This window comes from Xenopus laevis, chromosome 8L (assembly GCF_017654675.1).
Source record: "Xenopus laevis strain J_2021 chromosome 8L, Xenopus_laevis_v10.1, whole genome shotgun sequence".
NCBI lineage: Eukaryota > Metazoa > Chordata > Amphibia > Anura > Pipidae > Xenopus > Xenopus laevis.
Genome location: NC_054385.1, coordinates 51,039,935 through 51,066,831, shown reverse-complemented (window position 1 = coordinate 51,066,831; position 26,897 = coordinate 51,039,935). Strand labels below are relative to the sequence as shown.

General features: G+C 37.7%; 1 protein-coding gene across 1 annotated transcript in view; it reads left to right on the top strand.

Moving 5' to 3' along the window:
- Positions 1–26,897, top strand: part of LOC108698434 (X-linked interleukin-1 receptor accessory protein-like 2) — a 445,435-nt gene that overhangs the window by 13,377 nt on the left and 405,161 nt on the right. Inside the window, exon 2 of the mRNA XM_018229918.2 lies at positions 19,368–19,471. Coding sequence (XP_018085407.2) covers positions 19,390–19,471 — 82 coding nt within the window. The 5' untranslated portion in view covers positions 19,368–19,389. The remainder of the gene's footprint in view (positions 1–19,367; positions 19,472–26,897) is intronic.

The window sequence follows — 26,897 nt, the reverse complement described above, 5'->3', positions numbered from 1 at the left end:
AAATGAAGCTACTACACTATGGGGGGTTATTTATCAAAGTCTGATTTTATCTCAACATTTACTGCTACAAATTCAGATCAAATGCAGGTTTTTTACACTTATTTATAATTACATTTTCCTGAAAAAATACAATTGTCACGATTTTTTTGTATTTTTCACCCAAAAAGCTTTTTTGCCTGAAAACTCTGAAAACTTCGGGGTATTGCACAAAACCCAGCACACATCAAAAAATCGTTGGGATTTCTCCCATTGACTTATATGCAACCTCGACAGGTCTGAGATGCCGGATTTTCTAATTCAGGCTTTTACATCCTTGGGGTTTAATAAATTCTGAAAAATTTGTGATTTTTTTAAAAGTCTGATTCTATAAAAAAAAAAACAACTAATTTTTCTGGATTTTAGCATTCAAAGTTTAGTAAATAACCCCCTTAAATTGGTCCTGTAACTTTTTACATAAATAATGTCGTAGTTAAGCAGCAACCGGAGAGCTAAAGATTGACTGCCCCTATTCTAACCACAATAGTCCTATGCATTAGTTTCAGTAAGAAGCCAGAATGTAAATGCTACAGGTTCAAATAAAGGGCTTCATTTTCAGTATGGATATAACTTTCCTTTAAAAGGGAATGTCACTTTTGAATAAAAAGTCTACCATGAACATAATGTGCCTCATGCAAAAGTTAATGCAGCTGAATAAAAGATTTGACCATTTGCTGCTTGATCGCCATTACTCTTACCTGTTTTGCCATATAGCACAGTGTGTTCCAACAGAACAGTGCCAAGAGATGTGCTTTACACTGCTTCAGATGGAACAACCCCTTCAAAAAAAGTCTACCAGAGAACACTATACCATAGGTTTTTTAATCATGGAGAGTTTAACAATGCACATTATTTATATAAGAATAACTCCCTGTCCCCTGTATGTAACAAAAAGTCACTAAGTTTTCCCAGGTGCAGAAACCCACAGCAACAAATATGATGCTACCTGCTGATTGGTGCTATGGGTTACTGCATCTGAGCAAACTTTGTATCTTTTATTACATAATTTAAGTGTTGCTTTGTGGTATGTGGCTTGAACTCTTGTAACTATTATAGTTTATTGGTGAACTCTGGACCTAGGGCAACTTAGTTGTAAGAAGGTTCTTCAGCTGCAATATCATCTTCCCACCTTGGGTAATTTAATAATAAGGGTTCATGAATTGCACATTCTGATCATACTGTTGATCTCTTTTGTAAGCACTTTTGCAATAATTATGTTAATGAAAGGCACGTTAATGTTAGAAAAGCACGAAAATGTTTTTTTTCCATCAGTTAATATTATTCTTACTTTGCCAGCTACACACAGCGCATAGATAAACTACTTGTACCAGCTAAGCTGGTGAATCGAAGCTCTAAGCTCCTCCCTCACCATCGCATGCTAATTTATCTTTCATAAAAGATAATCGGTGTTCTATTTTTCTCCAGAAACCCAGGCTAGTCATTTGTCACTGTGACTTTTTAGGTCATCAAATCAATGATAAATGATAGTGGAATATCCTGTTTCTAGCTTGTAAAAATGAGGAAAAGCTTGAGAAATTATGATTTTATTTTCAACCCCTTCATATGTGTGTGCTATTTGTTTAACCCTATTGTACATGATTTATTAAAGTCATATAACCTAGCAGGTAGCATTGTGATCAAATTTACACTTAATGAAATCTGACAGGAATTGCCTTGCTAATATAGGCTGTCTTCCTACCTTCTTTTACAATTTATATTATTTTAGTCTATTGGTGTATTTATATCAGGACTGACTTAGCTGATAAATGTGCAGTCATCTCATAATTGCAGTGTAGTACTGTATTTTTATTATTTGGAAATCTGGTTTAGCTTCAACACAGTAGTTGACAGTATATTGTATGCACAGTATGCGTATGTATATGTATATATATATATATATATATATATATATATATATATATATATATATATAATTCTATGCACTGGTGCACTCAAAGATACCGTCAATGCCTTGGTGCTGGTCAAAATCAGATAAATATCAAAAATCACAAAAGGACCACACTCACAGGACTTTGATTGGTTCAAAAAAAATTAGTTTTATATCTACATTTCGGCTCCTAACTCAAGCTGTCATCAGGAAGTGCACACAACACTAACAAGATCCCTTGATATAGGCCTTAGTGGCGCCAAAACCAAATAGTGACGGGTCATACATGGAAGTGTACTGTATATCATTACACCCTGTGAAAACTGAATATATGACCATGTGTATGAACTGCTTCAGCGATCTCAACAAACATAGTGTAAATAGTGCCAATAATCCCTAGCACACAAACTTGTCCAATTAGCATACGTGATGGTGTGATAAATCAAAAATTAAAAACGAAGGGTATCACGCCCGATATGTCCGATGTTCCAGATAGAACTGCTTACCCCTGTTCTGACCATTGCGTATATATATATATATATATATATATATATATATATATATATATATATAAAATCCAAAAAATCCAGCGCACACCGTTCACAAGTACAATATAGACCCAGGTGCTACCTACTGTGGCTGTAGTATCCAATAATCCAAAAAAGTAGAGGTGCACACTGGGATTTGAAAAACAGTTAAAACTTCAGCTTTATTATAAGTTACATTAAAAAGGAACTGGTCGACGTTTCGGTCTCTGTCTAAGACCTTTTTCAAGACCCGGGTCGGGTCTTGAAAAAGGTCTTAGACAGAGACCGAAACGTCGACCAGTTCCTTTTTAATGTAACTTATAATAAAGCTGAAGTTTTAACTGTTTTTCAAATCCCAGTGTGCACCTCTACTTTTTTGGATTATATATATATATATATATATATATATATATATATATATATTGTATACAGTATGTGTATAATACAAACTACCTAAGTATATGATGTAAAAAAAAAAGTGTGAAGTGATGTGTGAAGTGTTATTACTACAGTTTAGTTATCATGCTTGTCAATTCTTATTGAATCTTGTGTTTTTATGAAAACATTTACCCCTATTTTAAAAAATTAAGGATATTATGAATAACTTCTTTATTATTATTATTATTACTTTTATTACCTAAGCACATTCCTGCCTATAAAGAAAAGAAGAAAAAGAAAATAGGAATCATTCAATGACTCACAGGTATTTTATCTACTATAGCAATAAGAAGGAGGGAGTGTGGATGGGGGCAGTGGAAAATACACTTGGGAAAAATTAAAGAGCAATATCTCATTAACAGAATGTATTTCATAAAATGAGTGCAATATGAAAACATTGATCAGTTTTTGTCACTAACTGAAAGCAGAAAACTGGTCTTGCATACAAAGGCGCTTTTTAATTTGTCTTTTATATATTACGCTAAATAAATCATAAAAACATTCTGAAAGTAACAGGAAATCACTACACACACAGAAAATTGCTGTACACTCCCACATGCATGCACACAAGGTAGAACTGTTCAGATAGGCGCACACAAAGAATATCACTATCATATTCATATGTAGAGATAAAACTATTTTGGATACATGGAAAGCAATACAAATGCATGTGACATTGCTACTAAACAAATACAGGTATGGGACCTGTTATCCAGAATGTTTGGGTTTTCTGGATAACGATCTTGCTGTAACTTTGATCTTTATACCTTAAGTCTACTAGAAAATCATTTAAACATTAAATAAATACAATATGCTGGTTTTGCTTCTAATTTGCTTTATGTTCCAATTTGCTTCCTGTTTTATTATCACAGAGAAAAATTTGGATTATTTGTTGAAACTGGAGTCTATGGGAGACGGCCTTTCCATAATTTGGAGCTTTCTGGATAACAGGTTTCCGGATAATGGCTCCCAGACCTATACATAAATAAAGTAAAATTTAATCATGGACCTTCTGAATGGAATGCTGCTTTGTGCTTTGATATTTTCTTTTATTTCTCCCATTTTCTATTGATATTTGCAAAAATGTTGAAAGGATATTTTTAATGATTATATTAAACAAAAGGATGCTCATTTGTTACTATTGTATGAACACATATCTTAACTGTCTGCCATTTATCTAAAACACACACATTTCCTTCCTAGCATTACATGAAGCATTTATATTGTATAGAAATTTAGGAAATTATTCTTGCTAGGAGACTGTGCCTGCAACTGCCTTACTTGCCAGTAGATCTTATGACTCGTGTGGATTTTTTGTGAATAAAATGAGAAATGCACAAGGTGTTGGGGAGGTGATTTGGAAACTACTGCATTGTAAATTACTCTTGAGAATCACTGTGAGTTCATTATCCACTGCTTTAGTTCAGCCATTCAGGATTCTGGACAGATCCAGGCTTCATAAACCTCTCCATTCCCTATTCCTAATCCTTAGATCTGTATCTAAGGTATATTATACTTCATCCACAGATAAGCCCCAATGTATGACGTTTTCATGTATTCCACATTCTAACTAACACTATGTTATTAGGGTGATAATGATACAGGCTGCCACCTACCTAAAACACACATTTCCTCCTAGCATTACATTAGGCATTTATATTTTATAGAAAGTTAGGAAATTACTCTTGCTCAGAGACAGCCTGTGCCTATGACTGACTTACATAACAGTAGAACATGTAACTCATGTGGATCATTTGTGAATAAAATGAGAAATGCACAAGGTGTTGGGGAGTTGATTTGGAAACTACTGCATTGTGAATTACTCTTGAGAGCCACTGTGAGCTCATTATCCACTGCTTTAGTTCAGCCCTTCAGGACTCTGGACAGCTCCAGCTTTGTAAACGTCTCCATTCCCTACTCTTAATCCTTAGATCTGTAGTTAAAATATTTTGTAGTTCACTAACAGAGAGGCCCAAATCTGTATTCCATATTCCAGCTATGTCATTAGGGCGATAATGATCCAGGCCACCACATACCTAAAACACGTTTCAGCAGGCAGGAAAAGCAGTTTTCCTTAGGTCTGTATTTACTTAGCATTTCTGAATAGCTTGCTGGATTATGTGATGAAACATATAAATGCTCTTTCAAAAATAGAACTGTATGTGTCTGTGTACCTATAAATTATAAACACGTTTCCAGCAGTCCTGTAAATATCTGGAGATTTGCCTCAGATTGCAAGACATCACTTCTGGTGCGCCAGTGCGCATGGCAATGGAGACGGTCTATTTATTCATCTGTGATGTAAAATTACCCTCTCTTATCACCCTGTTATTCCTTAAAAAGCCGCACTTTCTGATAACAGAACGTCTTCAATAGCATCAACTTTTTTATTGTATCTGCACTTTGACTTTAAGTAACCTCTCCAATGTTTCATTTTCTTAAGTTCCAGAAATACTTTTGGGAAGCTTCCAAGTGGAGTAGTCATAGCAACAGCTGCCCATCAAGATGTAGATCTAATATTATGCATGGAGTTTTTACTGGATTATTAAGATATTAAGAACATTTCAATAATAATTATTCTGTGTAACTGCGAGAAAGCAACAGGGAATTTAATCAGACTGTTGGCCTGACTCCTCTTAGAAGACATTTAGAGATGGCCAGTTTAGCACAAAATTAGATCCTTGATATTCAGAAACAATGTTTTTATCCTCTGTTTACAAACAAAAGTAACTATATATATTAGTTTATTTTTTCTGTCTGGTCTTATATGTTTAACATGTAAATGTCTGCTGCAGCCTGTTTCTGTTGTCTTCTACTTTGAGATATTTGGTTTGACCAGGAGGTCACTCTTGGTGAAGAGTGTTGAACACCCTTCTTTCTCTTTCCTCATATTTGCCAGCCCTATTCTCTAGGAGGTTGTTCTGTTGCATTTCATCCCATAATCTCCTGGGGTACATACCTAGCTCCAGTACATTATTGGCCAGTTTCCCAGCCAAAATAAGACTAGTTGGGTGTTTTGTGCATTTGGTTTGCTAGTGCAGGTTAGCCCCATCACCCTTCAAATTTTTTAATTATTACACATAAATGTACCTGCCCTTGTATTGCACCCTGCCTGATCCCAAGATTACTTGGGATCACACATTCCATTCCAAAGCAAAGGATCTAACTCTTTTCCTTCTGGAGTTTTAAACAGAAAGGACTTTAAGGTACCTGTTCAGATACTGTTGTTGACAGACACATATTTACAACAATGATGTTAATTGCAAATGATTACCAGCCAGTTTTTTTTAAGAAAAAATACACTTGCACAGTAGCAAAATCACGAAGAGGCAAATGAAAATACAAATTAAAACAGGAATAAAACGAAGAATCAGATTTAAGTGAATAGCATAATCAGCTAGTTCCTCTCTCCTGTTGTGTTTTTCCAGTTTAGTGTCTAAATAAAATAGATACGACTCTGTATCTTGTCAAACATAAATATTCCTTAGCAAGAATATTTTAACTTAATACTAAAAAAATAGCATTAAAGCAACATAAAAGATATGTACAGAGTATGTTCAACTTATCCAAACTGGTAAACTGAAAAGTACTGTAAGTTTCTGGCAGTGAATGTGCACCATTGCCTTTACACATAGTTAAACGTGTGCAAAGTTGGGCTGCTTTTTTGACTCTAAGAATAATAATATTTCCCCTGTATAATAGCAATAATTGAATTTGGGTTAACTATTCTGTTTTCTTGGTTAAAAATTATGTTATATACACTGCATAGATCTTGCATAGGTGGTAACATTGGCAGTGAGAGATGGTTTTGTTTGGGGGCTCAGGGTGAATGCTCCACTGAGGGAAGCACTTGCATGTAAATCTGCTGCTGTTGATAGCTTACTATTGCTCAAATTGGTTAGAAAATATATTATAATATATATGATCCGTGTTTGTCTCAAGGTCAATAAAATTTTGGTCTTCCCCTAAAATTGGAAAAAAAAAATTGACAACACTTTAGCATTCAATAAAAGCGTAGCTGAGTTTGGATTTCACCTCTAACACCTCTTAGGCATATGGTTTGGGGTGTGACAGTAGATGATTTTGAGAGGATGGTGGTTTAATATAGCTCCTTGAGGGCTAATACCTTGTTCCAGGTAGCTGGAAATTGGTTCATATTGAAGGACTATTGGGCCATAATTTTATGTCAGAAGTATGTGGATGCTCCATTTTAAGAGCATAATTATTTGTAGGAAGTTGATGATGATCAGAGACAAATGAGCTTAACATGACCATGTGTAATGCCAAGTGTCAGCTTGGGGGCATGACTGTGACACCCATAAGTGCTATAAAGGTGTATGTCCGAGCCAATAATCACCGGTGACATCTGGTAGGGGTGGGTTTTGGGTGGAGCGGGTGGAGCAAGGGTGGGAACAGAGGTAGAGCAGGGTATAGTCTATGTAATCTGCCTTTGGTCAGTGCCATTGGACTTTGGAGAAGTGGACATGTGCCCTCTGGAATAATACACTACATTTTACCGTCTGGAGTCTGACACTGCAGGCTGGGTTTGGGATGAATTGACACTCTGTGGGCCAGTCCTGATCTCCAGCATCAGTGCCCACCCGCGGTAATGCTCTTGTGGCTAAATGGAAACTTCCAACAATAATGTTGGAAACTGTTTTCCAGAGGAAGCTGTTTTAGCAGCAAAGGTAGGACCAACTTCATATTAAATCTCCTTGATGGAGGAATGAGATGTTGGACTGGCAGGTGCCTGGATACTTTTGGTCATAAAGTGTAACTTAACAAACATTAATATGTCATTGTGTAATATTTGTAGTTTCGGAATCTTATGTAGTTGCAGCATTCTGGCTAGAAGAAATTTTTTAAAAAAATTCAATAATATTTTACATGAATGGACATCTGCAATTTAGGAATTGTTAATAAATATGATATGTTGTGTAGGTTTTCAGTTATAATCTGATGCAGACAGTAATCATTTGTAACATATTTGTCTGGTGTTTGATGGCTAAACATTTAATCTTTTGTACATCAGGTTCATCAGCTACTGCTCCAATAACTGAAAGCCTGGTCACAATAACACAATTATTGTGTGGGTGTCTGTATATTCCACACATATATAACTAAAAAATATAATTTACTGGACCCTATTCTGTAGCATTCTTGAACCCATGATGCAAATAATTTTTTTTCTGCAGGAAAAAAAACACTTAAGTTGTACACTTTATAACTTTGAAATATGGAAAATGAAATTAAGTGTCTAAAACCACATTTTTCCCCAGAGGGAAACACTGAAACATGTTATAAAAGTATAGTGGCAAAAGTTAATCTCAGTAGTTCAGTAGGGAATACATCACCTAAGTGTGTGTGTGTTGGATATTTGTTAGGGGCTTAACTTTCTTTCAGTGCCAGAAATGAAGATCCCATTGCAAGAAAAGCTAAGTGAATAACTGCACTGTATTGACAGTTCCCTCTCTGTGTGCCAAACTGAAACTGAATTGCAATCTGATGGTAACAAATGAAAGCTGAAATCTGCAAGAATTAACCTGCATTTTCTGAATGAGACGAGCATGAGCTTATGGCTTTGCTTTTGTCATGAGTTCAATAGGAATTGTTGCATAGTTATTGTAGACATGTTGATATCTATGAAAAAAGAAACAAAAAACCTAGTTGCTATGTGGTTGAAAAACATGGCTACTTGTCCCCAAGTTGCACTTTGTATGCTACACTTGCAGTGTTCAAGGAGCCCAAATATACAGCATTTTCTTCTGCTTGTTTCCTGTTGTGATTGCATTTCTGTTGTATAATAATCATACTTGCATTATGCACATTCTTTGAAGACTTTAACCATATAAAGATGTTTCATTTGTGATATATTCTTCTAGTAGACCATGGCTAATTTTGCTTTATCAAACCAGAAGTGCATCTTAAAAAAGTGTGACTAAAGCAGATGGCCATGCTGACGTATATCTAACAGTGTGGTAGGGATGCAGCGTTTTAGATTTGGGTACATAAATGGCTCTAAGATCTGTTCCAGGTGTTCTCATTTCATAATTGGATATCTGCCTGAAGACTGAACATCAATATTCTGAATACATAAAGATGTTTCTCAGTGAAAGAAAACACCTCTCAAGTTTTCTTACCTTTCCTTATGAACCACAAAACATCTGTTAGCTTATGAACCACAAAACACTTAGCCATGATTTTGTGCCATTTGTTTAGTTTTCTTCTGTGTATGGACTCTAATGCTGGAGACATAGGGGTGATAGCAGCAAAGTGTTGCAAACATATTTCAAATTTAACTTGCAAACTTTTAAGTGCTATGTAGAGGAAAGCCTGATCAGTAAAAAGCCTGCATCTGCATCTGCAGTTCCCAACATTTAAGGTTAGCTAGCAGCCTGAAGCTTAAAAAAGGTAACTTTGTACTACTTTGCTCTTTGCAATTGACCAATAAGCCCGCTGTCTGCACCAATTGGGCTGTAGGCCAAATAGACTGAATTTTCAAAATGATCCTGTTGGGCCCACAGAAGATATACTGGACAACTGATCATTTACGTGTGGTCAGTTTAATCTAGCAGTGGCATGCATTTTAGCTCAGTAATAATAAGGTGGTACTTGCCTGCCAAAGATACAACAGACAGAACAAGGTTATGCAACAGATACAGTATATATTAAACATGAGTAATATCACTGTTCTGTAAAACTCTTCACACCAATGAAAACCACAGGCAAGCCTATTGTGCAGTCTTCAGTTGTTGCCAGTCATTATTAAAGGGATACTGTCATGGGAAAAAAAAAATTTTTCAAAATGAATCGGTTAATAGTGCTGCTACAGCAGAATTCTGCACTGAAATCCATTTCTCAAAAGAGCAAACAGATTTTTTTATATTCAATTTTGAAATCTGACATGGGGCTAGACATTTTGTCAATTTCCCAGCTGCCCCAAGTCATGTGACTTGTGCTCTGATAAACTTCAATCACTCTTTACTGCTGTACTGCAAGTTGGAGTGATATCACCCCCCTCCCTTTTCCCCCCCAGCAGCCAAACAAAAGAACAATGGGAAGGTAACCAGATAGCAGCTCCCTAACACAAGATAACAGCTGCCTGGTAGATCTAAGAACAGCACTCAATAGTAAAAACCCATGTCTCACTGAGACACATTCAGTTACATTGAGAAGGAAAAACAGCAGCCTGCCAGAAAGCATTTCTCTCCTAAAGTGCAGGCACAAGTCACATGACATGGGGCAGCTGGGAAATTGACAAAATGTCTAGCCCCATGTCAGATTTCAAAATTGAATATAAAAAAATCAGTTTGCTCTTTTGAGAAATGGATTTCAGTGCAGAATTCTGCTGGAGCAGCACTATTAACTGATTCATTTTGAAAAAAAAAAAGTTTCCCATGACAGTATCCCTTTAAGTGCAAGTCACTACTTGCATAATTCCAGCATGCAGAGCCATGGTCGTGTCATTTGTTCAAACTACCGGCATATTGAATGCATACGGCTTATGTAAGTGCACATCCAGTCACAATGCACTTGTTATATTGAAGAGAAGAATTGGACAAATAGTACACTAAATAGTAATACTACAGTTATCACATCACAGCAGTTTCACTTAGTTATTACTCCAACAACAGGCCTTCAGGCCCAGCATACAAGAATCTCTCAGTTTGCTTCATACAACCTTGGGCCTTGCCTCTGAAATCCTTACAGTTTGGCGGGTGTTATTTGGGGAACAACGCACACTTCAATCTCTTTTTTGAGGTTCAGTTACTCTTCACACTTTTAGCACGTGATATGATAGTGTCTATCTTGTAATGTGACTGCAAATGCTCATTCACAGGAAAATTTTCCCTGAATTTCACTTAGGTCCTGGCTTCTCTTTACTAAAACCTTCTGCCTCTTCAACAACATCCTTTTATAAGCTTGGGGATACCCATTGGGACATTAGGGACTTTTCTTCCACTGTAGGAAAGAATAGGATAGATCTCTTTTCCTCTGCACAACAAGCCATACTATTTTATATTCAAATATGGGGAGGCCCATTACGAACATTCTAAATTTTGTGGATTTAGAGATTTTAGAAACCATGTAACATGAATTTCCTCTAAAACCATGAATGCCAAGTAATTCTTCTTGCAAATACAAATGAAAAAGGCCAAAATCCTCAAAAAACTTCAAATCAAAGAAAGATTTTGCAATTGGAAACCCCATTGACTTCTACATGACTTTGACAGCTTATAGATGGCAAATATTTGTATTAATGTCTATCATGTTTTGTTAATTAGGAAATTGACATGGCTAATTAGGGTAATTAGTATAAGCCACCATGTTTAGCTCTAAAAAAATATGATTCATGGATGATGAAAGACAAAAGAATAAAATCCCATTTTTACTTTCTTTAAAGGAGAAGGAAAGCTACGGAGGTATTTTATTGCCAATAGATTAGCTGCAATAGTGCAAGCTAGAATGCTATATTTATTCTGTAGAATGCTTTACCATACCTGAGTAAATAGCTCTAGAAACTCTCTGTTTGTTTAGGATAGGAGCTGCAGTATTAATGTGGTGTGACATCACTTCCTGCCTGAGTCTCTCCCTGCTCTGGGCTCAGATTACAGTAGAGAAGGGAGGGGTGGGGGGAGAGGAGCAAACTGAGCATGCTCTTGCCCAGGGCAATGAGGTTTAAGCTGAAGGCAGGAAGTCTGATACAGAAGCCCATGTGTACACAATAGAAGGAAAGAAATGCAGTGTTTCTTTTGACAGGGGACTCAGAGCAGCGCTACTTTTGGGGTTTACTGGTATATTTAGATGGACCTTTCTGATAAGGCTTACTTAGTTTTAACCTTTCCTTCTCCTTTAATAAAAAAAAGAAACCTATGTCCATTATACTTTAATTAAAAAAACGTCTACCGTTTTGGTAAGAAACCTGACTGTATGCAGTGAAATCCTCCCTTTATTTACTTGCTTGACTGCTGCAGATAGGAAACTTCAGACGATCCCTAACTGCTCTGCAGGGAAAGAATCGTACTTTCAAACGGCAGGGGGGAGGGACTTCCCAGAACTCAGGCAGCTTTGGTTTTTTCCCTGTAGAACAGTTGGCGACTATGTAGAGATTCATATCTGCAGCAAGTAAATGAAGGGGGAATTTCACTGCATACAGTCAGGTTTCTTATAAAATCATGGTGCCAGATTTAAACAGATAAACTGGGATTCTATTTGGAAGATTTTTTTTTGCTGCAGCCACTGGTTCTGGAGAGTTGGAGAAAGTTTGTATTAAACAATACAAAAATTAGTAAATCCATATTATATTACAAGATAACACAGGGCCCAGTGCAGTATTGCTGTATCTGCTTCTATGACAGATATTATTTGACTTGTGCTTTTTTGATAATTTATGACGATCCCTAAGCAGCAGCCCAGACCACACTGAGCCTGTGCATGGTCTTGGTTTTGCAAAGATGTTTAGCAAATTTACAAGATGGTGACCCCCCTGTGGCCAACTTTGAAAGCATAACTCATTTGTTTAATTAATCTTCTTGTGTAGTAAGTTCATGTTTATGTTTGGTATACAAAATACAGCATTTCTAGTATTATTCTATTTTAGACTTTAGTTCCCCTTTGTTCCTTTAATGGTTATTAGGTATAGTGGTATTACCAAAGCTGTATTCATCCATAGGCACCATTTTAAAAGGGTGGCCCTCAGATGCCTATATAATAAATCAAAAGTTAAAGTGATGTCAGGCGTAGGGATGGGTGAATTTGACCTGCTTAGTTTCGCCAAAAATTTTCCGCCGACGAAATGTTGCTGACACCCATTAAAGTCTATGGGCGTCAAAAAAATTGTTGTGCGGTGAAATGTTTTATTGACGCACGTTTTTTTTTTTGACGCATGGCACCATACAAGTCTATGGGCGTCATTTTTTCACGAAACAAGGTGAAAAAATGTGCCCATCCCTAGTCCTGTGATCGTGCCTAGGACTTCAATACAGCGCTGGCTATTATCTATTAAGGTTAATAGCACTCAGTTGTTTTAAATCTGAATTATTACTCCTTTTGTGACTGCTTAGTTTATAAGTATGCAAAAACCAATTAACTGTGTAATAAAACAATTATATTTAGTTATTCATTACACACTGTAGTTCATCTGATATATGTAATTAGATCTGCCTTATTATGGTTTACTGCATATATTTGTTTTTCAGTCTAATTATATAAAATCTGTGATGATGTTGCAGAAACAAACCCATAATTCATTAATAGCCTAAATCAGCATTTATTGGGATATCTACAGATACTGTGATGTCTTCCCCGACTGCAAATGCAAGTAACGGTTGGTAAGCTTCTATTAATTGTTCCCAGTTGGGTATTGCAAAATATTACAGCACTAAAAGATTTCTTGCCACCCGAGATTTATAGTAAGGTGTGAAGAACACGTAGCAAGAAAAGGCATAATAAATCATGGCCAGTTGCTCTGTGTTAGCAGGGATCCAAAGAGCTTTCTCATTGTGTTTTATTTTTCCTAAAAAGCTATTTATTTTTGCGTGGCTCATAGACGGAGAGATAGATATATTGCTAGATAGACAGATTCAAGCCTACTTTGTTCAAATGCATTCATTAAATAGGGAAACCCTGACTTATGATGTTCCATTAAAATCCTTCCGTATCTGCCATGGTTAAAAAAAGGAACGCAAAGTGTGGCAGACCTTGTGACCAGAGATAAGTCAGAAGGTTGTCCTAGATTGATAACGAGAGCAATCTCCTCATCCATTACTCATATGAAGTACTGCCAGTGGCGTTTTCCACCAGGTATAAATCAACTGTGTTCTGGTTACATGACAAAAACAGTGTAAAAGACAATGGTGTCTTTGAAGCATCATGTTTGTAAGGAGACATCTATAGCAATTGTTTTAATGATGTATTGGGGCCTTAGCGGTTTTCAGTCTTACCAATTAAAAACACAGCTCATATACAGGTAGGGGATTTATTATCCAGAATGCTAGGAACTTGAACTTTCTGGATAAGGGGCTTTCAGTAATTTGGAGCACCATGCATCAAAGGTCTGAACAATTAAAATAAAATAAAAAACAATAGAAGCAACATGAATGTATGCAAATTTACTTAAAGGAACAGTGACAATAAACAGTAAAAATGAAGGCTTTTTTTTAAAGGAATCACACTGGTTAAACTGAAATGTTTGCTTCAGAAACTCTACTATAGTTTATATTAATTGCTGTGTAGCCATGGGGGCAGTCATTGAAGCACAGGATACACAGTAGATAACAGATAAGTTCTGAAGAATCCCATTGTATACTACAGAGCTTATATGCTGGGTATCCTGTGCCCTTTCTCCTTTTTTCAGCTTTGAATGGCTACCCCATGGCTACATCTTAGCTTGCTTATATAAACTATTGAGATTCTGAAGCAAACACGTCAGTTTTACCAGTGCAGCACAGTTCATTATATTTTCATTACTTTAAAAGACTTTTTGGTGAACTAGGTATATGTAGCATTACTACACAAGCCTGGGAAACCTTCAAAACAGCAAATAAAATTTTTATTTTGCCCTACACATGTGCCCACTGTATAGTTAAGATGCCATGAGTTAGGAAATGTAGGGGGGAAGGAGGGTAGCCCCAAAAAAATTTTCGATCTTTTTCAGCCTATCACCCCCATAAAAAAAGAAAAAACGCCAGTACTCTATTGCACTTCGCCTGGTCTGAGGTGGCGAAGGAAGTCTGGCGTAAAAGGTAGCGTTCAGAAAAATTCGCGCGTCAGTGAATTTGCATAGTTACGTCCGTTGCGCAAATTAGCCAGGCGTAAGGGTGCGAAGTAACAATAGCGAATTTACGCCAGCGTCCGTTGAATCGGCAAATTAACGAAAATGCTCTACGCTAGCGAATTAACGCTAGCATTAGGTGCTTCGTCCTTTAGTGAATTTGCCCCATAATGTGTCAGAAATTTCTAGATTCCTCAGAAGAGAATGAAAAGAATATTCATGGGCAAATACCAGTAGCCAATGTGCTGTTAAACTACTGTCAGAATACCACTGAAAGCATGGGGCTGCCAGGACCTGATGGGTGAGGGATTTGAGTGCTGTAGTGCAACAGCAGCAAGTGTCCCTGTATGCCTATATATGTGGGCTAGAATATTACCAGATAGTGTTAATATGTCATGCAGACCTCAGAAGAGCAATCTTTATAATGTGAAAGTCGCTTTAATTGCTAGAATGCGAGAAACCTTGTATTTAAACTACAGTGCTCTAATATATTCATTGCAGTCAGAGAGTAAATATAGATTAATATTTATTGTACTCTTTACTCATCATTAAACAGGCTGCTAATGGCATCTATTAAATCTGTTGTTGCAGTTAGATTATTGGTGTTTAACACGGTCAAAGGAAAAATGAGTCACTCCCTCTAAATTAGCCATAAAAGTCTTTTCAGCTACTTTCCACTTGTACTGTAAAAGTGTTATGTGGAGCAATTTCATCTGAACGCCCCGCTGGGGTTTTATTACACACAGAATACATTGTATTTTATTACTATTAAATGTAGATGTCAGATCCTTTTTGTAATTGCCCCTCTAGTTTTAATTGTATGCAATGTCTTTGTTCATAAAAATATATCTGTGAGCGAAAACCTGGAGGAGAGTTCTTTTCCTGTATTAATACGTTTAGAGAGCGGAATGGGGAAAGTCATTTCAGCAGGGCCTCTTGAAAAGCCATTCGTGCACTTCCTCATCATTGCAATTATCTGTCAAAAATTTGGTTCAATTAGGCTTTTTTTTTAACTGTCTTGTCGAAATGGCCCTCCTGGATTTGCTACTGCGTGGAAAGGTTAAAATGCGATGAATATTACTTCTCTCATTACTGCAAACTTACATATTATTTGTAAAACCATTTACATATCCTTTGCATTTTGCTTAAAGAATGTGAGAATGGCTGCAGCCCCTGATTTAATAAAGGGTAAAATATAATAGGATAAAAGGATTTCCATCTATCCACAGGTAATTTTTGTCTGAAAGGGTTCATAAAGCCCAAAATTCATAGGAACCTAAAGGAACGAAGGGGGTTATGTAATAAAAGGCACTAAGTTTGTTCAAGAGCAGTAACTTATAGCAACCAATCAGCATTTATTGGCCACCTTTTGAAAGGCAAACATCTTAGGGGCAGATTCACTAAGGGTCGAATTTCGAAGTTAAAAATACTTCGAAATTCGACCCTCGAATTGAAATCCTTCGACTTCGAATATCAAAGTCGAAGGATTTAGCGCTAATCCTGCGATCGATCGATCGAAGGATTTTTCGTTCGATCGAACGATTAAATCCTTCGAATCGAACGATTCGAACGATTTTAATCCAACGATCGAAGGAAAATCCTTCGATCAAAAAAAGGTTAGCAAGCCTATGGGGACCTTCCCCATAGGCTAACATTGACTTCGGTAGCTTTTATCTGCCGAAGTAGGGGTCGAAGTTTTTTTTAAAGGGGAAGTACTTCGACTATCGAATGGTCGAATAGTCGAACGATTTTTCGTTCGATTCGTTCGATTTCGTTCGAATTCGAACGAATTTAACCAATTCGATGGTCGAAGTACCCAAAAAATACTTCGAAATTCGAATTTTTTTCATTCGAATCCTTCACTCGAGCTTAGTGAATCGGCCCCTAAATGTTTGCTATGGGTTACTGCTCCTGGGCAAACTTATTTATTACATATGGGAGGGAGAGCTGATTTTTTTTCATAGGACCATAATCTCTATATAGACACCTGAGGACTTGTGCCTAGCTCAGCAGCTTTGGATGCCTTTATATAATGAATGAAAGAATGTTCTTCCAATTTTTTTAAAGCCTTCACATGCCACTGGATATGTGCTTTGGAATCCAGCAGTGGAGCAGAGGGGTTAGGGGTATAGAGCCCTCTCTAATCCAAATTGTGAATACACTTATATTATTATGTATGGAATAACTGGGTAGCACAGGGAAAGGACAGGCATACCTAGAGTAGTGTCAGCTATAAATGCAACACTGGGCAGATTTACCATTGCTAATTATTGAATAATTAGTTATGATTGATCATTATTCATTGGTACTTATTTATGCAATGATTGATCTTTAGCAAGCTACTGAATTGATTAATCTTCACTACAAAAACAGGGAACCAAATAGATGTCAATATTTGGATATCGATCAAATCCACTGGAAGAATATTTTTACAAATTTTGTTTATTTTATATCTTGCAGGAAACCACATTTACAGGAGCCGTAAACCCAAAAGTACAATTTGGCTAATGAAACCAAATGTAATTCTCACCAAGTTTAAATATGCATTTATTATGTGTTTTCTGTGGCTTTAAATTTTTCGGTGAAAGTATTTAGCATCGAAAGTTTCTGCATTGCTGGGGTTTCACTCTTTCAGAAGGTTATATTTACAACTTTAAACTTCAAAAATATTGAAAATATTTAAGTAATGTGCATTGGAAGGTTGTTTAGAATAATATTTTCTTTCATTACTTAAAACATTGGGTTTGGGTTTACACCTCCTGCTTTAAAGGGGTTGTTCACCTTCCAAAACTTTATTTTCAGAGTAATTGTTTTCAATTGTGTTCACCAGAAATAGATTTTCTTTTAATTTACTTTCCATTCCATTCCAAGTTTTTCCAAATTTAAATTGAACCTTTAATAGTCTGTCTCTGGTGTTTGTCTGGCAGCTCAGTAATCCTGTTGCATATTGTGAACTGTGACAATTTGCTACATTAGTTGATACATTTTTGGAGCCGCATCCTTGAAATATTAGCAACTATTATATCAATTGTAACGCTGCCTTTAATGAAACACAGGGATTCTGCTTAGCACGGGGGTGTCCTTATTTTTGCAACGAGGGCCAGATTTTGAGAGGTGAAATGTGCGGGGCCCGAGCATTCAGATTGACATTCAGCTTGACACTGATATCCCTTCAGAGGTAGCTAACTAGCGATTTAGGCCCTATCTATTTGGAGTCTCATGACATTTCTACTGTATTATTATCCTTTGTTTCTATAGCTCTGACATATTCCCCAGCGCTGCACAGAGATTGTACATCATTCCCATCAGAGAAGAGTTTCTGCAGCAGTTGAGATCAGACACTACAACTCCCAGCACCCCCTGCCTGGATAACCCAATGGCTCGTTTAATAATCATCCAGGGTGCAGGTGATGCTGGGAGCTCAGTGACAAAAGGAGAAGGAGGAGGAGCCTTGGTCCTGGCTAAAGACAGAGGGGCCCAAGTGCTTAGAAATGGGAGCTCACCAGCAGCATCAGGCCCAATGACAGTGCAGATCTCTCTCAGGCCTGGTCCCTCGCTCCCCTGTCCCTCCTGACCCCACTGCCTCCCCCCAACCCACTGCCCGACCCATCCCCAGTGTCCCGAGCTGCTCACTATTCACAGTCACCGCCTCCATGAGCTTAGTACGGAGCAGCTCATCCTGGCGGTGCTCGGGAAGACTCAGCAGGAATTCCAGAGATCCAGCTTCTGGGGCAGTCCCTCCTCATCCAGGAACAGCTCGTTATTACCTGCTGCGGGCCAATTAAAAATGGATTGTGGGCCGCATTTGGCCCGTGGGCCGTAGTTTGGACATCCCTGTTTTAGCAGGGCCAAAGATGTATCAATTTATCAATTTAGAATAGTCGGTGACACCCCCCCATAAGTAGACAAATAATTAAACCTTAAACTAACTATCACAAATAGAATATAGAAAGTAATTGAAAAAAAAAAGTATTTAATTCCAGAGAACTGTCTGAAACCAACTGAAATGAAAAAAAGTATTGGAAGGTGAACAACCCCTTTATGTATTTTCCTTTGTGCTGTCACTAAGCAAAAATATGCTTCGTCTGTACAATGTACTGTTTATTATAGTCTTTAACCTGAGCCTCTTGGGTTATAAATCCATTAGGGGGCTAACATCATATTTATAATGCAAAAGATTTTCTCTAGTGTTGTATCTAATAAGGGAATGTAAAGTACAAATGTAAGGGACTAATTCACCTCCCAGTACCAGACATTTTTTGAGCCTGATTTTTTACCTGAATAGTTGTCTGTTTGAAAAGGGGAAATGTAAAGTACTCCATGCAATTCCATGGCACTTTGCAAAAGCTGGAAGATATAGTGCATTAGAATATTTTACAACATCTGAATATTGCATTGTGTGAACAAAAAGTAAAAAAAAAAAAGAGATTACTTCAGCAACTTCCACTTCTCTGCAAAAATGAGTTGAGTTTCACTGTGGTACATGATGATTTCCTTATAAAACTCGAGCTTGATATTGTAAAAAAAATGGGCGCTTTATAAGAATGTTCTTTTATTTTGTTATTTTGCCATTGAAATTGGCTGCCTGCTGGGATAAGTCATAGTGATATATAGAGTGGTTAACATGACAAAGTATTGGAGGGCTCTGCCGAAGGTCTCAAAAATATTTTATTTTTACTTTGTTTTCAATTTATATGTATTTTAGACTCTGGGAAATCCAGTGAAAAATGAAGCCTCCAGTATTTCTGGCTCTTTTGATCTGCTCAATAGTAAGTGCTGACGTGAAGCTCGTGTCAAAAAGAAATTCAGGTAAGATTCAGGATTATTTTTTTTATTGTGAGAAACTTTCCATGCTATGCCCACTTTAGCCTGCAGTACAACAGATATCGTATATTTCTGCTGACTAACTAGACTCACAAGCAATTCTAGGTATGTTGCATAGTTGTTAGTAGCCAAAGCACACAGTGCCAGAAATACTGACTTTGCTGATTTCTTTGATAACCACCTAAAAGTTCTTGCACAAAAGGGAACTGCCCTATTTTCAGGCCACATTCACCTCATTAGTGACGGCAGGTATGGGATCTGTTATCTGGAAACCTGTTATCCAGAAAGCATGGAATTACAGAAAGGCCGTCTCCCATAGACTTCATTTTATCTAGGGATGCACCAAATTCACTAGTTTAGGATTCAGCCGAATCCTGAATTCTTTGTAAACGATTCAGCTGAACCAAATGCAAATCCTAATTTGCATATGTAAATGATGGAAATGATGGGGAAAGAGAACCACATACGTAGCACGTGGTTACATTTTTTTTTGAATTTCTTGTTTGTGTGGTGAAAAGCCATATGATTTTTTTTTTGGATTCAGATTTGTTTGGTCAGGCACCAAAAAAGCCAGAACCCGAATCCTAAATACCGGATCTTGTGCATCCCTAATTATTTTTCTCTGTAATAATAAAACAGTCCCTTGTACTTGATCCCAACCAATATATAATTAATCCTTATTGGAAACAAAACAAGCCTATTGGGTTTATTTAATGTTTACATGATTTTCTAGTAGATGTGAAGCATGAAGATCCAAATTATGGAAAGATCCGTTATCCAAAAAACCCCAGGTTCCTAGCATTCTAGATAACAGGTCCCATACCTATACAAACTATTTTAGGTAGTTTAGAAGAAGTCAATTCAGGGTATGTGTTTTGGCTATAAATTACATGGCATGCAAAATCCTTGATATTGTCCCATGTGCCGTAACCTGAGGCTGTACAAAGTCACTTCTAATTGTTATTCTATAACCAACTTTCAGTTTACTGTAGACAGTAAACTGCCAGAGGGAGGATCCTCCAAAGACTCCTATCCTTTCACTCAACCCACCAGCTGAACTGTGATCTTAAATGTCTTATGGGAACTGTTGTAGTTTGTCACAAGACAATGAGTAGCTTGAGAGTGAATAACACTGTGTAGCATTTTTGTGCTGTTTGAAAACATATTGAAACATCTGGTTGACAGATGTTTGTAAATGACTGTTCTCATAATGAATGTGTATATATTTGGATGAATCCAAGGTCACCTTTTTGTAGTTGTAGGAGAAAGTTGCCTGGAGCTCACAAAAACATGGAGTCAGGTTAGACATAGAACTGACAAACTGAACATTTATGATATCTAGCCTCAGTTGCCATGCTCTCTATGTTTGTGATGCAAGAGGAATATTTTTATGCATTTTCTTGGTTTAAGTGATACATTGAAAGCTTGAGAGTGGCCAAGCAGGCCGTATGGAATCCATTAGCTGAACAGCTTCTTAGTTCAACAAAACAAAGGAACAAAGCCTTCCCCTAGATCCCTTACTATTTAGTGCATCTTCAACTTTGACTACAAGTTACCATATTCCAGGGCAGAGTGCCTTTATTGCAATCAATAAGCCTGAAACACTGAAAGCTTTTCCTGCTGTAATGTCATATTTGAGAGTCACAGCCCTGCTGGTTTCCTTCCTTCACGTGATATGAAGAATGGGCTTGAAACCCCTGAGTGAAATGTAGATCTTTATAACTTTTACTTGTGATTGTTAAACCTAAGTATTGATTTGGTCTATTCTCTTTGGGGGGAAAAAAGTAAAAGGATAACACTGCTCTGACTAAGCCACCGGTGTTCGACTACCCTTTCATGTTTGAAAGGCACATAGAAGTGCACTGAGCCACACAATAAGACACCTAAGAAGCTTTACTTGCACTTCTTATTGATTGGGAATTATATTGATGGGCAGTTATTTTTATACTCCTGAGATGGGAACAGTTAGTCGAAGAACTGCTCTTTATGAAAGGAAAATCATGGAGCGTGCTTTGATAGGTTCAAAGTCCTTCAGACCCTAGTATTCAATCCATCCTGACAGATGACCTATATTGCTGTACTTGTCAACCTTGAAAACCTTTCCTTTGACTTTACTAAGGATAAATTTTATCAATGTATGTAAAAGAATTTAGCTACAATTTAATCAGTGTTCCTCATCTTAAATATTATACAATACAGACATGACAACTGTACGCCTTCTCGACATAATGTAAATGCTATAGGTTTTTTTCCAAAGACCGATCTTTATCTGAAGTTATCCCCTTTCCTCTGAAAAATGCACCAATTGCCTTTTTTGTTTATTTACATTTACAAAATTGTGTGTAACCAATATTGTGCACAGTTGATGATGTTTTCTGTTGCAGTAGTCCTGCATTAGAATGTAACACATACTTGTGCCTGGGTATGGGTGACACATTGCACGTTGCAGTATGCACAAGACACGTATTGCACTCTCAAGCTCTATTATTAGAACAGACTTTTCACAATTGAGAGTGTAGTAGGTGCCGTCCCAGTAAACCAGCGCAAACATGTCCACTATGCAATATGAAAACTGAATATGTTTAAGGATGTCAAAATAATCTTAAAACAATACACTGGAAACAACACATACCCACTTTGCATATCCACACTTTACAGTTCAACATAATTAAATACTGTGTAAAGAAAATGAATAATAATTAAACAGGTTTAAATGTCCCTAATCTAATTCAGTCATTAACAGAAGGAAAAGGAAGGTTGGGTAACTGCCATTATTGCCAGTGGGCCCAATATTGGGCCACATTTAATTTGTCGAGAAAAGCTTATACTATACACTTAATTCAATTCCAGATTTTCCCATAAAGCCAGATGAAATTCATTGAAAATACTTATCTCACTGTTTATTACAGGAGAAGTCTATTGAAGTCAATTGAAACAAACTGGAACCAAATTAGGAGCAAAGTGTTCGCGTGATAACCCATAAAATAACGTTTTCTCATGGAAGTGAATCTGACCCGTTATTGGGAAAGCTCAGAGAGACCGAGTTCTTAGGTCTAATCCTGGCCAAGTAGAGAAATTGGTTGTAGCCAGGCCCGGACTGGCAATCTGTGGGTTCTGGCAAATGCCAGAGGGGCTGCTGTACGGCTCCATCGAAAGTTACCATATTGTGGGCTTGTAGGGGTCTGTTTGGACTGGTAGGAGGCTGTTTGGGCCTCTGTGTACTTGGAATGACAGGGCCTATTTTGACTCCCAGTCCAGGCCTGGTTGTAGCTTAATGAATTGTGTTATACGTATTAATTTATCATTGTTCACATTTCTCTAAACCACCATTCAATTCATTTGCCTTAGGGATTATCTGTTAAATTATGACTATTTCTCAAAACTATAATATATGTATGAAATATTTGCAAGTTGCATACTTTCGGATTCAGCCTATAGATTTGGATTTGGCAGCATACTGGTGTTTTAATGGATTATGCCATTTATTCACACCTTTTTTTTCAATAATTGGTTGAACTTATTTAGTTCATAATTTAAAGCATGTATGTATGTAAGTATGTATATTATTTATATAGTATAGTGCTACTTAAATATAGTGGTACTTAAATACACTGTACATTTGAATATCACTTACCATCAAGGATCATATGTTCTGGCTCACTCTCCCCATTGATTGGTGCCTCTGCCCATTGATAAAATAAAATAACCAGTACATTTCTTTTTTTAACCATCAAATCTAAATAAAACTGTGACTGTGCAGCCATCTATGTACAATGTAAACTCCCCCCTCCCCCCAAAGCATTTTAAGACAGACACGATATAGTCCCCAGCATTGAGACCAAAATGTTACATTGCAGTTCAGGGCAGACATAAGTTCGATGAGGAATGTTTCTGTTGCATTTAGGCTGACTGTCATCTTTCAACTCACCCATCCACCTCTTCGTTGCCTCAGCTGTCGAGCTCTTCCTTGTCTTACCAATCCACCTCCTCCCTGCCTTGCCCATCCAGCTCCTCCTTTCCTTACCCATCCACTTCCTCTCTGCCTTAAGGTGGCCATACACGAGCCGTAAAAGCTGCCGGTCAGCAGCTTATTGGCCTATATATGGGGCCCTCTGATGGGTTTCCGGTCCCGAGATCTGACCACCTGTTTACGGATAGGATACCTCAAGGTGGGCATATCGGGGAGAGATCCACTCGTTTGGCGGCATCACCAACGAGCGGATCTCTCGGTGTATGGCCACCTTAACTTGTCCTGCTGCTTCCTGCATTACGCCTCCAACTCCTCCTTTACCTGTCCAGCTTATCCCTGCCTTACCCATGCAGCTCCTACCGACCTTACCTGTTCAGCTCCTACTGGCCTTACCTGTTCAGCTCCTCCCTAGCTTATCCATCCACTTCCTCTCTGCCTTACCTGTGCAGCTACTCTCTGCCTTACCCATCCAGCACCTCCTCCTTGCTTTACCTGTCCACCTCATCCCTGCTTTACCTGTTCACCTCCTCCCTGCTTTACCCGTCCACCTCCTCCCTGCTTTACCTGTCCACCACCTTCCTGCTTTACCCGTCCGCCTCCTCCCTGCTTTACCCGTCCAACTCCTCCCTGCTTTACTCGTCCACCCCCTCCCTGCTTTACCCATCCAACTCCTCCCTGCTTTATCCAGCCAGCACCTCCTCCCTGCTTTACCCATCCAATTAGTCCTTGCTTTACCCGTCCACTTCCTCACAGGTCCCGCTGCCACCCCAGCTCTCTATTGCCCCTTTTCTTTTTTGCCTGCGAATCAGGATAATGTATGTTATCTTGCGTATGTGCAGCGAACCTCTCCATACATAGGTACTGTGCATGTGTGTGATTTGTAAAATCTGGATATTAATATATTCTTATAAGTATACTTCTGCAGGCTTGGCCTCCAAATAAAAGGCACTGTTCAAGGTGAAGTATCACCAATGAAATTTGAAACAGTGGTCTTAATGAAAAGCTTTTCTTCAGGAAAAGAAATGTCTAGAATGTATATGGGGGTATGGTAGTATGTCATATGAACCACTTGGTATGAGTTGCAAAGTTAATTAGGTGCTGTCTTAGGAAAGTAAGACTTAGTTGACTGAATGTTATTCATTATATAAGATGTTTGAATGGGTGTATTACACAACAGCTGAGTTCAAGACATCACTTCTTCTCTTTTTAGGAAATCAGGACCGTGACCTCATGGCATAATTTACATTCAGAATTGTTTTGTTTTTTATCTGCTATATCTTGTATTATCTTGTATTTGCCACTGTTTATTAATAAACATTATAAGTCCAATAAGATCAGAATTGTTGATCTCTCAGATTAAGAAATCTGCTTTACCAACTATTCTATAAATTTCAGATGCTATCCTCATTGTCTAGTCCACATATGCAAGGGTATAGGTCACCTTTTCTAAAGTGTTTATATAATACAATTGTCTTGCTCTGTATGTATCAGGAACACAGCATGTTCTCTGCTCCCTTACATTTTACCGAGGCCTGTCAAAGCATGAATGCATGACTCTCTCTGGGATTTATTGTGTATATAACAACAAATAATCTCTTGTGGGCAACTTGTTTGAGTTTGGCAGTATGTAGGATTACAACAGAACAATCCAAAAATGGGCATTAGGATGATTCTTTCTATCTGACACTGGTACATTTCCTCGATACCATTTTAAACTTGACCCTAGGCTTGATTGTATGTCTCCTGCAGCTTTCTACTTGAATCTGATTGCTCTTCATACCTGTCTACATTACAAATACCCTGACATTACATTTTGCACCTCCAGTATGCTGCTTCTTTCATCTCACTGACACTGTATATGTTAAATGATGTTGCTATTTTGTCACGCAATGAGAAGTATATTCTTGGTCTCTTCACTCTTCTTTAACCACATAATGCTTCCTTAACACAGCAGTACAACATACCACTTGAAACATCAAGATCCCAACTGACCCTTGTATTTTAGACCATTTTTTACAAAGTCAACACAGTAATTTTCAGATCAGATACTGTAAAAGATTGTAAGTTCTTTGGGACAGGGACCTCATCTCAACCATGTGTTAACTTATGTAGCACATAAATACCTGTATTTATCTTCACTAAGTTTATAATAACTGTACCCCTGTTTGTGTTTATGTCATTTAAAGCACTTCCAGGTTACTTCTCTAAATACAGTATTTATAACTGTCCATGAATATATAACCGTCCATGAATGAGTCCCTGTTAAAGCCTTGGCTGAATGTACAGGTTTCAAGTTTACTAACAATCCCTCCATTATGTATACTTATGGGAGCTGCACTGGAGGAACAAAGGCTTCCATCCTCTGGTTAATAAGCACACAAGGTTTATTTTTATGCAGTACAAGTAAATATATGTCGTTCAAATGTACCAAGTTATGGTGAAAATCTCATATTATGCCCATTAATCCTTAGAATGCTGCCAAAGCCCTGGACAACTTTATGCATGTTGTGGGCATGCCACTGTATCCGAACACATTGAGAGGATGTTTATACTACAATATCGGGAGCGTCTAATGCACTCTTACACCCACTCTCGAATTGGTCTTACTTGGTACTTTCGACAACTAATTCAGCCACTTGGTTTGGATGATGTGTACCAACTGTGGATATTAATGCTTCCCTTTGGAAAGAATGTGACCTCGCTGAATGTGGATACCTGTACACAAGTTTAAATAAAAACCGTGTGTGTTGCAACCCCCAGTACTCCAGTGTTCCTTGGACAGATGGGCAACTTTTATTCATGTGGGCACACTACATCTAAAGCTGGCCAAAGACGCAAAGATCCGATCGTACGAATCCTCGGTTTGTGCGATTTTCAGACCATGTGTGGAGAGTCCCGACATTTTTCGTCCCACGGAGATCAGTCGTTTGGTCGATCGGCCAGGTTAAAAGATTTCTGTCGGCTGCGGTTAATATCTCTGCATGTATTGCCAATCGTACGATTTTCAGTGGGAGACTGTCACCAGCTTTGTCGGACATAACTTTCGTACGTTTGCTGTCATGGGCAGAATATTGGCTCATCTGTTCTTTTGTACTTTATTTGATCGGAATGGTTAGTGGCAGGTCGGGAGATGGGAAGTCCGATCGTTCGAGGATTCGAACGATCTGATCTTTGCATCTATGGCCAGCTTAAGCGATTTTTTTTTTTTAAATCGAAAATTTTAGTTTTGACTGAAAACTACCCTCGAAAACTCAGTGTTTAAATACCATATTTGTATAAGCCAATAACCTATCTTTCTCTTAAACTAATTTTTTTAGCAGCTTTCATGTAGTTCCACAGTTTGTAAATTAGGTAAGCTTGGCACCGGTATCATGCCTATTTCAGACTCCTCCTTAATTCCATAAATTGTTTTCTTGAGTACTGTGACATCTTAGACCTGCT